At 57.8% G+C, this 13,097-nt stretch overlaps 1 protein-coding gene across 1 annotated transcript in view; it reads left to right on the top strand.

Annotated features, from left to right (window-relative positions):
* The window catches only part of LOC144952185 (glypican-6-like), a 60,143-nt gene that overhangs the window by 46,396 nt on the left and 650 nt on the right, over window positions 1-13,097 (top strand). Inside the window, exon 2 of the mRNA XM_078882588.1 lies at window positions 552-710. Coding sequence (XP_078738714.1) covers window positions 552-710 — 159 coding nt within the window. The remainder of the gene's footprint in view (window positions 1-551; window positions 711-13,097) is intronic.

Below are 13,097 nucleotides of genomic sequence, written 5' to 3'. Positions count from 1 at the left end.
GTCCTGGGCCTCCCCTAGGTCGACTCGGCCTCAAATAAGTACCTGGTGCGGTGTGTAGTAAACATCGCCACTGGGGAGACAAAGGCGGCCGGGCGTGGTGCTGGTAGCCACCCACCCCCTCGTGTAACCACAGCGCCGGTAGCCTTCATAGGTGCTGCTCGCTACTCGCTAACAGCACTTGCCCCTACAGTCTGTTAAGGCTATGCAGGGGATCTTTGTCTTTCTGTGCTCACCTGTACGTGTGTGTGCGTGTGTGTGGGTGTACGTGTGTGTGTGTACGTGTGTGTGTGTGTACGTGTGTGTGTGTGTGTGTGTACGTGTGTGTGTGTGTAGGCGAGGGTCTGCGTGTGTGCGCGTTAGTTCACCTGTACACGTGTGTGTGTGTACGTGTGTGCGTGTGTGTGGGTGTACGTGTGTGTGTGTACGTGTGTGTGTGTACGTGTGTGTGCGTGTGTGTGTGCGTGTGTGTGTGCAGGCGAGGGTCTGCGTGTGTGTGCGTGAGTTCACCTGTACACGTGTGTGTGTGTACGTGTGTGCGTGTGTGTGTGCAGGCGAGGGTCTGCGTGTGTGTGCCTCCCCGCTGTCGTGCTGCACGCTGGACATGGAGCAGCAGCTGGAGGTGCAGTCGCGCCTGGAGCTCGAGGAGTCGGTGGCAGAGAGCAGCCACTTCCTCAGGAGCACCTTCAGCACACGGCACCACAAGTTCGACGGTGCGGGGCACGCACACGCTCTCGCTCGCTCGCTCGCTCACTCACTCACTCGCTCGCTCGCTCATTCACTGACTCAATCACTCGCTCACTCACTCGTTCACTCACTCACTCACTCGCTCGCTCGTTCACTCTACATCATGCTGACTCACTCACTCGCTCGCTCGCTCGTTCACTCACTCACTCACTCGCTCGCTCACTCACTTTACAGCCATTTCCTCAGGAGCACCTTTAGCACACGCCACCACAAGTTCAACGGTGCGGGGGACTCACTCTACACCGTGCTCACTCTACACCGTGCTCACTCTACACCGTGCTCACTCTACACCGTGCTCACTCTACACCGTGCTCACTCTACACCGTGCTCACTCTACACCGTGCTCACTCTACACCGTGCTCACTCTACACCGTGCTCACTCTACACCGTGCTCACTCTACACCGTGCTCACTCTACACCGTGCTCACTCTACACCGTGCTCACTCTACACCGTGCTCACTCTACACCGTGCTCACTCTACACCGTGCTCACTCTACACCACGCTCACTCTACACCACGCTCACTCTACACCGTGCTCACTCTACACCACGCTCACTCTACACCACGCTCACTCTACACCACGCTCACTCTACACCACGCTCACTCTACACCGTGCTCACTCTACACCGTGCTCACTCTACACCGTGCTCACTCTACACCGCGCTCACTCTACACCGCGCTCACTCTACACCGTGCTCACTCTACACCGTGCTCACTCTACACCGTGCTCACTCTACACCGTGCTCACTCTACACCGCGCTCACTCTACACCACGCTCACTCTACACCACGCTCACTCTACACCGCGCTCACTCTACACCGTGCTCACTCTACACCGTGCTCACTCTACACCGTGCTCACTCTACACCGCGCTCACTCTACACCGTGCTCACTCTACACCGTGCTCACTCTACACCGTGCTCACTCTACACCGCGCTCACTCTACACCGTGCTCACTCTACACCACGCTCACTCTACACCGCGCTCACTCTACACCACGCTCACTCTACACTGTGCTCACTCTACACCGTGCTCACTCTACACCGTGCTCACTCTACACCGTGCTCACTCTACACCGTGCTCACTCTACACCGTGCTCACTCTACACCACGCTCACTCTACACCGTGCTCACTCTACACCGTGCTCACTCTACACCACGCTCACTCTACACCGCGCTCACTCTACACCACGCTCACTCTACACCACGCTCACTCTACACCGTGCTCACTCTACACCGTGCTCACTCTACACCGTGCTCACTCTACACCACGCTCACTCTACACCACGCTCACTCTACACTGTGCTCACTCTACACCGTGCTCACTCTACACCGTGCTCACTCTACACCGTGCTCACTCTACACCGTGCTCACTCTACACCGTGCTCACTCTACACCACGCTCACTCTACACCACGCTCACTCTACACCGTGCTCACTCTACACCGTGCTCACTCTACACCACGCTCACTCTACACCGCGCTCACTCTACACCACGCTCACTCTACACCGTGCTCACTCTACACCACGCTCACTCTACACCGTGCTCACTCTACACCACGCTCACTCTACACCGCGCTCACTCTACACCACGCTCACTCTACACCGTGCTCACTCTACACCGCGCTCACTCTACACCACGCTCACTCTACACCGCGCTCACTCTACACCACGCTCACTCTACACCACGCTCACTCTACACCGTGCTCACTCTACACCGTGCTCACTCTACACCGTGCTCACTCTACACCACGCTCACTCTACACCACGCTCACTCTACACCGTGCTCACTCTACACCGTGCTCACTCTACACCGTGCTCACTCTACACCGTGCTCACTCTACACCACGCTCACTCTACACCGTGCTCACTCTACACCACGCTCACTCTACACCGTGCTCACTCTACACCACGCTCACTCTACACCGTGCTCACTCTACACCACGCTCACTCTACACCGCGCTCACTCTACACCACGCTCACTCTACACCGTGCTCACTCTACACCACGCTCACTCTACACCGTGCTCACTCTACACCACGCTCACTCTACACCGTGCTCACTCTACACCGTGCTCACTCTACACCACGCTCACTCTACACCGTGCTCACTCTACACCACGCTCACTCTACACCGCGCTCACTCTACACCACGCTCACTCTACACCGTGCTCACTCTACACCGCGCTCACTCTACACCACGCTCACTCTACACCGTGCTCACTCTACACCACGCTCACTCTACACCACGCTCACTCTACACCGTGCTCACTCTACACCGCGCTCACTCTACACCACGCTCACTCTACACCGTGCTCACTCTACACCGCGCTCACTCTACACCACGCTCACTCTACACCGTGCTCACTCTACACCACGCTCACTCTACACCACGCTCACTCTACACCGTGCTCACTCTACACCACGCTCACTCTACACCGTGCTCACTCTACACCACGCTTACTCTACACCGCGCTCACTCTACACCGCGCTCACTCTACACCACGCTCACTCTACACCACGCTCACTCTACACCACGCTCACTCTACACCGTGCTCACTCTACACCACGCTCACTCTACACCGTGCTCACTCTACACCACGCTCACTCTACACCGCGCTCACTCTACACCACGCTCACTCTACACCACGCTCACTCTACACCACGCTCACTCTACACCGTGCTCACTCTACACCACGCTTACTCTACACCACGCTCACTCTACACCGTGCTCACTCTACACCACGCTTACTCTACACCACGCTCACTCTACACCGTGCTCACTCTACACCGTGCTCACTCTACACCGCGCTCACTCTACACCGTGCTCACTCTACACCGTGCTCACTCTACACCACGCTCACTCTACACCACGCTCACTCTACACCACGCTCACTCTACACCACGCTCACTCTACACCACGCTCACTCTACACCACGCTCACTCTACACCACGCTCACTCTACACCGTGCTCACTCTACACCGCGCTCACTCTACACCACGCTCACTCTACACCACGCTCACTCTACACCACGCTCACTCTACACCACGCTCACTCTACACCACGCTCACTCTACACCGTGCTCACTCTACACCACGCTCACTCTACACCGTGCTCACTCTACACCGCACTCACTCTACACCACGCTCACTCTACACCACGCTCACTCTACACCGTGCTCACTCTACACCACGCTCACTCTACACCGTGCTCACTCTACACCGCGCTCACTCTACACCACGCTCACTCTACACCGCGCTCACTCTACACCGCGCTCACTCTACACCGCGCTCACTCTACACCACGCTCACTCTACACCGCGCTCACTCTACACCGCGCTCACTCTACACCGCGCTCACTCTACACCGTGCTCACTCTACACCGCGCTCACTCTACACCGTGCTCACTCTACACCGCGCTCACTCTACACCACGCTCACTCTACACCACGCTCACTCTACACCGTGCTCACTCTACACCGCGCTCACTCTACACCACGCTCACTCTACACCGTGCTCACTCTACACCACGCTCACTCTACACCACGCTCACTCTACACCACGCTCACTCTACACCACGCTCACTCTACACCGTGCTCACTCTACACCACGCTCACTCTACACCACGCTCACTCTACACCACGCTCACTCTACACCACGCTCACTCTACACCGTGCTCACTCTACACCACGCTCACTCTACACCGTGCTCACTCTACACCGCGCTCACTCTACACCACGCTCACTCTACACCGTGCTCACTCTACACCGTGCTCACTCTACACCACGCTCACTCTACACCGCGCTCACTCTACACCACGCTCACTCTACACCGTGCTCACTCTACACCGCGCTCACTCTACACCGTGCTCACTCTACACCACGCTCACTCTACACCACGCTCACTCTACACCGTGCTCACTCTACACCACGCTCACTCTACACCGCGCTCACTCTACACCACGCTCACTCTACACCGCGCTCACTCTACACCACGCTCACTCTACACCGTGCTCACTCTACACCACGCTCACTCTACACCACGCTCACTCTACACCACGCTCACTCTACACCACGCTCACTCTACACCGTGCTCACTCTACACCACGCTCACTCTACACCGCGCTCACTCTACACCGCGCTCACTCTACACCACGCTCACTCTACACCACGCTCACTCTACACCGCGCTCACTCTACACCACGCTCACTCTACACCACGCTCACTCTACACCACGCTCACTCTACACCGTGCTCACTCTACACCGTGCTCACTCTACACCACGCTCACTCTACACCGTGCTCACTCTACACCGCGCTCACTCTACACCACGCTCACTCTACACCGTGCTCACTCTACACCGTGCTCACTCTACACCACGCTCACTCTACACCGCGCTCACTCTACACCACGCTCACTCTACACCACGCTCACTCTACACCACGCTCACTCTACACCACGCTCACTCTACACCGCGCTCACTCTACACCACGCTCACTCTACACCGTGCTCACTCTACACCGTGCTCACTCTACACCACGCTCACTCTACACCACGCTCACTCTACACCGTGCTCACTCTACACCGTGCTCACTCTACACCACGCTCACTCTACACCGTGCTCACTCTACACCGCGCTCACTCTACACCACGCTCACTCTACACCGTGCTCACTCTACACCACGCTCACTCTACACCGTGCTCACTATACACCACGCTCACTCTACACCGTGCTCACTCTACACCACGCTCACTCTACACCGCGCTCACTCTACACCACGCTCACTCTACACCGTGCTCACTCTACACCGCGCTCACTCTACACCACGCTCACTCTACACCGTGCTCACTCTACACCGCGCTCACTCTACACCGCGCTCACTCTACACCGCGCTCACTCTACACCGCGCTCACTCTACACCGCGCTCACTCTACACCGCGCTCACTCTACACCGCGCTCACTCTACACCGCGCTCACTCTACACCGCGCTCACTCTACACCACGCTCACTCTACACCACGCTCACTCTACACCGTGCTCACTCTACACCGCGCTCACTCTACACCACGCTCACTCTACACCACGCTCACTCTACACCGTGCTCACTCTACACCGCGCTCACTCTACACCACGCTCACTCTACACCACGCTCACTCTACACCGCGCTCACTCTACACCGCGCTCACTCTACACCGCGCTCACTCTACACCACGCTCACTCTACACCGCGCTCACTCTACACCGCGCTCACTCTACACCGCGCTCACTCTACACCACGCTCACTCTACACCACGCTCACTCTACACCGCGCTCACTCTACACCGCGCTCACTCTACACCACGCTCACTCTACACCGTGCTCACTCTACACCGCGCTCACTCTACACCACGCTCACTCTACACCACGCTCACTCTACACCGCGCTCACTCTACACCGCGCTCACTCTACACCGCGCTCACTCTACACCACGCTCACTCTACACCATGCTCACTCTACACCGTGCTCACTCTACACCACGCTCACTCTACACCGTGCTCACTCTACACCACGCTCACTCTACACCGTGCTCACTCTACACCGCGCTCACTCTACACCACGCTCACTCTACACCGTGCTCACTCTACACCGTGCTCACTCTACACCGTGCTCACTCTACACCACGCTCACTCTACACCGTGCTCACTCTACACCACGCTCACTCTACACCGTGCTCACTCTACACCACGCTCACTCTACACCGTGCTCACTCTACACCACGCTCACTCTACACCGTGCTCACTCTACACCGCGCTCACTCTACACCACGCTCACTCTACACCGTGCTCACTCTACACCACGCTCACTCTACACCACGCTCACTCTACACCACGCTCACTCTACACCGTGCTCACTCTACACCGCGCTCACTCTACACCACGCTCACTCTACACCGTGCTCACTCTACACCACGCTCACTCTACACCACGCTCACTCTACACCACGCTCACTCTACACCGTGCTCACTCTACACCGCGCTCACTCTACACCACGCTCACTCTACACCGCGCTCACTCTACACCACGCTCACTCTACACCGTGCTCACTCTACACCGCGCTCACTCTACACCGCGCTCACTCTACACCGCGCTCACTCTACACCGTGCTCACTCTACACCACGCTCACTCTACACCGCGCTCACTCTACACCACGCTCACTCTACACCACGCTCACTCTACACCACGCTCACTCTACACCGCGCTCACTCTACACCACGCTCACTCTACACCGTGCTCACTCTACACCGTGCTCACTCTACACCACGCTCACTCTACACCGCGCTCACTCTACACCGCGCTCACTCTACACCACGCTCACTCTACACCGTGCTCACTCTACACCGCGCTCACTCTACACCGCGCTCACTCTACACCGCGCTCACTCTACACCACGCTCACTCTACACCGCGCTCACTCTACACCGCGCTCACTCTACACCGTGCTCACTCTACACCGCGCTCACTCTACACCACGCTCACTCTACACCGCGCTCACTCTACACCACGCTCACTCTACACCGCGCTCACTCTACACCGTGCTCACTCTACACCGCGCTCACTCTACACCACGCTCACTCTACACCGCGCTCACTCTACACCACGCTCACTCTACACCACGCTCACTCTACACCACGCTCACTCTACACCACGCTCACTCTACACCGCGCTCACTCTACACCGTGCTCACTCTACACCGCGCTCACTCTACACCACGCTCACTCTACACCGTGCTCACTCTACACCGCGCTCACTCTACACCGTGCTCACTCTACACCACGCTCACTCTACACCACGCTCACTCTACACCGCGCTCACTCTACACCGTGCTCACTCTACACCGTGCTCACTCTACACCACGCTCACTCTACACCACGCTCACTCTACACCACGCTCACTCTACACCACGCTCACTCTACACCGCGCTCACTCTACACCGTGCTCACTCTACACCGCGCTCACTCTACACCACGCTCACTCTACACCGTGCTCACTCTACACCGTGCTCACTCTACACCACGCTCACTCTACACCGCGCTCACTCTACACCGCGCTCACTCTACACCACGCTCACTCTACACCGCGCTCACTCTACACCACGCTCACTCTACACCGTGCTCACTCTACACCGTGCTCACTCTACACCGTGCTCACTCTACACCGCGCTCACTCTACACCGTGCTCACTCTACACCGCGCTCACTCTACACCGCGCTCACTCTACACCACGCTCACTCTACACCGCGCTCACTCTACACCACGCTCACTCTACACCACGCTCACTCTACACCGTGCTCACTCTACACCGTGCTCACTCTACACCACGCTCACTCTACACCGTGCTCACTCTACACCGCGCTCACTCTACACCACGCTCACTCTACACCACGCTCACTCTACACCACGCTCACTCTACACCGCGCTCACTCTACACCACGCTCACTCTACACCGTGCTCACTCTACACCGTGCTCACTCTACACCACGCTCACTCTACACCACGCTCACTCTACACCGCGCTCACTCTACACCACGCTCACTCTACACCGTGCTCACTCTACACCGCGCTCACTCTACACCGTGCTCACTCTACACCGTGCTCACTCTACACCGCGCTCACTCTACACCACGCTCACTCTACACCGCGCTCACTCTACACCACGCTCACTCTACACCACGCTCACTCTACACCGCGCTCACTCTACACCGCGCTCACTCTACACCGCGCTCACTCTACACCGCGCTCACTCTACACCGTGCTCACTCTACACCACGCTCACTCTACACCGCGCTCACTCTACACCGTGCTCACTCTAAACCGTGCTCACTCTACACCACGCTCACTCTACACCGCGCTCACTCTACACCACGCTCACTCTACACCGTGCTCACTCTACACCGTGCTCACTCTACACCGTGCTCACTCTACACCGTGCTCACTCTACACCACGCTCACTCTACACCGCGCTCACTCTACACCACGCTCACTCTACACCGTGCTCACTCTACACCACGCTCACTCTACACCACGCTCACTCTACACCACGCTCACTCTACACCACGCTCACTCTACACCGTGCTCACTCTACACCACGCTCACTCTACACCGTGCTCACTCTACACCACGCTCACTCTACACCGTGCTCACTCTACACCACGCTCACTCTACACCGCGCTCACTCTACACCACGCTCACTCTACACCGCGCTCACTCTACACCACGCTCACTCTACACCGTGCTCACTCTACACCGTGCTCACTCTACACCACGCTCACTCTACACCGCGCTCACTCTACACCACGCTCACTCTACACCGTGCTCACTCTACACCGTGCTCACTCTACACCACGCTCACTCTACACCGCGCTCACTCTACACCGCGCTCACTCTACACCGCGCTCACTCTACACCGTGCTCACTCTACACCGCGCTCACTCTACACCGCGCTCACTCTACACCGTGCTCACTCTACACCGCGCTCACTCTACACCGCGCTCACTCTACACCGCGCTCACTCTACACCACGCTCACTCTACACCGCGCTCACTCTACACCGCGCTCACTCTACACCACGCTCACTCTACACCGCGCTCACTCTACACCACGCTCACTCTACACCGTGCTCACTCTACACCGTGCTCACTCTACACCGCGCTCACTCTACACCGCGCTCACTCTACACCGCGCTCACTCTACACCGCGCTCACTCTACACCGCGCTCACTCTACACCGCGCTCACTCTACACCGCGCTCACTCTACACCACGCTCACTCTACACCGCGCTCACTCTACACCGCGCTCACTCTACACCACGCTCACTCTACACCGCGCTCACTCTACACCACGCTCACTCTACACCGTGCTCACTCTACACCACGCTCACTCTACACCACGCTCACTCTACACCGTGCTCACTCTACACCGCGCTCACTCTACACCACGCTCACTCTACACCGCGCTCACTCTACACCGCGCTCACTCTACACCGCGCTCACTCTACACCACGCTCACTCTACACCGCGCTCACTCTACACCGCGCTCACTCTACACCACGCTCACTCTACACCGCGCTCACTCTACACCACGCTCACTCTACACCGTGCTCACTCTACACCGTGCTCACTCTACACCGCGCTCACTCTACACCGTGCTCACTCTACACCGTGCTCACTCTACACCGCGCTCACTCTACACCGCGCTCACTCTACACCGTGCTCACTCTACACCGTGCTCACTCTACACCGCGCTCACTCTACACCGCGCTCACTCTACACCGCGCTCACTCTACACCGTGCTCACTCTACACCGTGCTCACTCTACACCGCGCTCACTCTACACCGTGCTCACTCTACACCACGCTCACTCTACACCGCGCTCACTCTACACCGTGCTCACTCTACACCACGCTCACTCTACACCACGCTCACTCTACACCGCGCTCACTCTACACCGTGCTCACTCTACACCGTGCTCACTCTACACCGTGCTCACTCTACACCGTGCTCACTCTACACCGTGCTCACTCTACACCGTGCTCACTCTACACCACGCTCACTCTACACCACGCTCACTCTACACCACGCTCACTCTACACCGCGCTCACTCTACACCGCGCTCACTCTACACCACGCTCACTCTACACCACGCTCACTCTACACCGTGCTCACTCTACACCGCGCTCACTCTACACCGTGCTCACTCTACACCGTGCTCACTCTACACCGTGCTCACTCTACACCGTGCTCACTCTACACCGTGCTCACTCTACACCGTGCTCACTCTACACCGTGCTCACTCTACACCACGCTCACTCTACACCACGCTCACTCTACACCACGCTCACTCTACACCGCGCTCACTCTACACCGCGCTCACTCTACACCACGCTCACTCTACACCACGCTCACTCTACACCGTGCTCACTCTACACCGCGCTCACTCTACACCGTGCTCACTCTACACCGTGCTCACTCTACACCGTGCTCACTCTACACCACGCTCACTCTACACCGCGCTCACTCTACACCGCGCTCACTCTACACCGCGCTCACTCTACACCGCGCTCACTCTACACCACGCTCACTCTACACCACGCTCACTCTACACCGTGCTCACTCTACACCACGCTCACTCTACACCGTGCTCACTCTACACCGCGCTCACTCTACACCGCGCTCACTCTACACCACGCTCACTCTACACCGTGCTCACTCTACACCGTGCTCACTCTACACCGTGCTCACTCTACACCACGCTCACTCTACACCGTGCTCACTCTACACCACGCTCACTCTACACCGCGCTCACTCTACACCGCGCTCACTCTACACCACGCTCACTCTACACCACGCTCACTCTACACCGCGCTCACTCTACACCGTGCTCACTCTACACCACGCTCACTCTACACCGCGCTCACTCTACACCGTGCTCACTCTACACCGTGCTCACTCTACACCGCGCTCACTCTACACCGTGCTCACTCTACACCGCGCTCACTCTACACCGCGCTCACTCTACACCACGCTCACTCTACACCACGCTCACTCTACACCGTGCTCACTCTACACCGCGCTCACTCTACACCACGCTCACTCTACACCACGCTCACTCTACACCACGCTCACTCTACACCACGCTCACTCTACACCACGCTCACTCTACACCGTGCTCACTCTACACCGCTCTCACTCTACACCGTGCTCACTCTACACCACGCTCACTCTACACACACGCTCACTCTACACCGTGCTCACTCTACACCACGCTCACTCTACACCGCGCTCACTCTACACCACGCTCACTCTACACCGCGCTCACTCTACACCGTGCTCACTCTACACCGTGCTCACTCTACACCGTGCTCACTCTACACCGTGCTCACTCTACACCACGCTCACTCTACACCACGCTCACTCTACACCGTGCTCACTCTACACCGTGCTCACTCTACACCGTGCTCACTCTACACCACGCTCACTCTACACCGTGCTCACTCTACACCGTGCTCACTCTACACCGTGCTCACTCTACACCGTGCTCACTCTACACCACGCTCACTCTACACCACGCTCACTCTACACCACGCTCACTCTACACCACGCTCACTCTACACCGCGCTCACTCTACACCACGCTCACTCTACACCACGCTCACTCTACACCGTGCTCACTCTAACACCGCGCTCACTCTACACCGTGCTCACTCTACACCGTGCTCACTCTACACCGTGCTCACTCTACACCACGCTCACTCTACACCGTGCTCACTCTACACCACGCTCACTCTACACCGCTGCTCACCTCTACACCGTGCTCACTCTACACCGTGCTCACTCTACACCGTGCTCCACTCTACACCGTGCTTACACCACGCTCACTCTACACCGTGCTCACTCTACACCGTGCTCACTCTACACCGTGCTCACTCTACACCGCGCTCACTCTACACCGTGCTCACTCTACACCGTGCTCACTCTACACCGTGCTCACTCTACACCACGCTCACTCTACACCACGCTCACTCTACACCGTGCTCACTCTACACCGCGCTCACTCTACACCGCGCTCACTCTACACCACGCTCACTCTACACCACGCTCACTCTACACCACGCTCACTCTACACCACGCTCACTCTACACCGTGCTCACTCTACACCGTGCTCACTCTACACCGTGCTCACTCTACACCACGCTCACTCTACACCACGCTCACTCTACACCGTGCTCACTCTACACCGTGCTCACTCTACACCGTGCTCACTCTACACCACGCTCACTCTACACCGCGCTCACTCTACACCGCGCTCACTCTACACCGCGCTCACTCTACACCGCGCTCACTCTACACCGTGCTCACTCTACACCACGCTCACTCTACACCGCGCTCACTCTACACCACGCTCACTCTACACCGTGCTCACTCTACACCGTGCTCACTCTACACCGCGCTCACTCTACACCGCGCTCACTCTACACCGTGCTCACTCTACACCGTGCTCACTCTACACCGCGCTCACTCTACACCACGCTCACTCTACACCACGCTCACTCTACACCGTGCTCACTCTACACCACGCTCACTCTACACCACGCTCACTCTACACCGTGCTCACTCTACACCGCGCTCACTCTACACCGCGCTCACTCTACACCACGCTCACTCTACACCACGCTCACTCTACACCGTGCTCACTCTACACCGCGCTCACTCTACACCGTGCTCACTCTACACCGCGCTCACTCTACACCACGCTCACTCTACACCGTGCTCACTCTACACCACGCTCACTCTACACCGTGCTCACTCTACACCGTGCTCACTCTAC

Source organism: Lampetra fluviatilis, chromosome 66 (genome assembly GCF_964198595.1).
Source record: "Lampetra fluviatilis chromosome 66, kcLamFluv1.1, whole genome shotgun sequence".
In the NCBI taxonomy this organism is placed as follows: domain Eukaryota; kingdom Metazoa; phylum Chordata; class Hyperoartia; order Petromyzontiformes; family Petromyzontidae; genus Lampetra; species Lampetra fluviatilis.
Note: the sequence above shows the minus strand (reverse complement) of the source record. Positions and strands in the feature narration are given on the sequence as shown.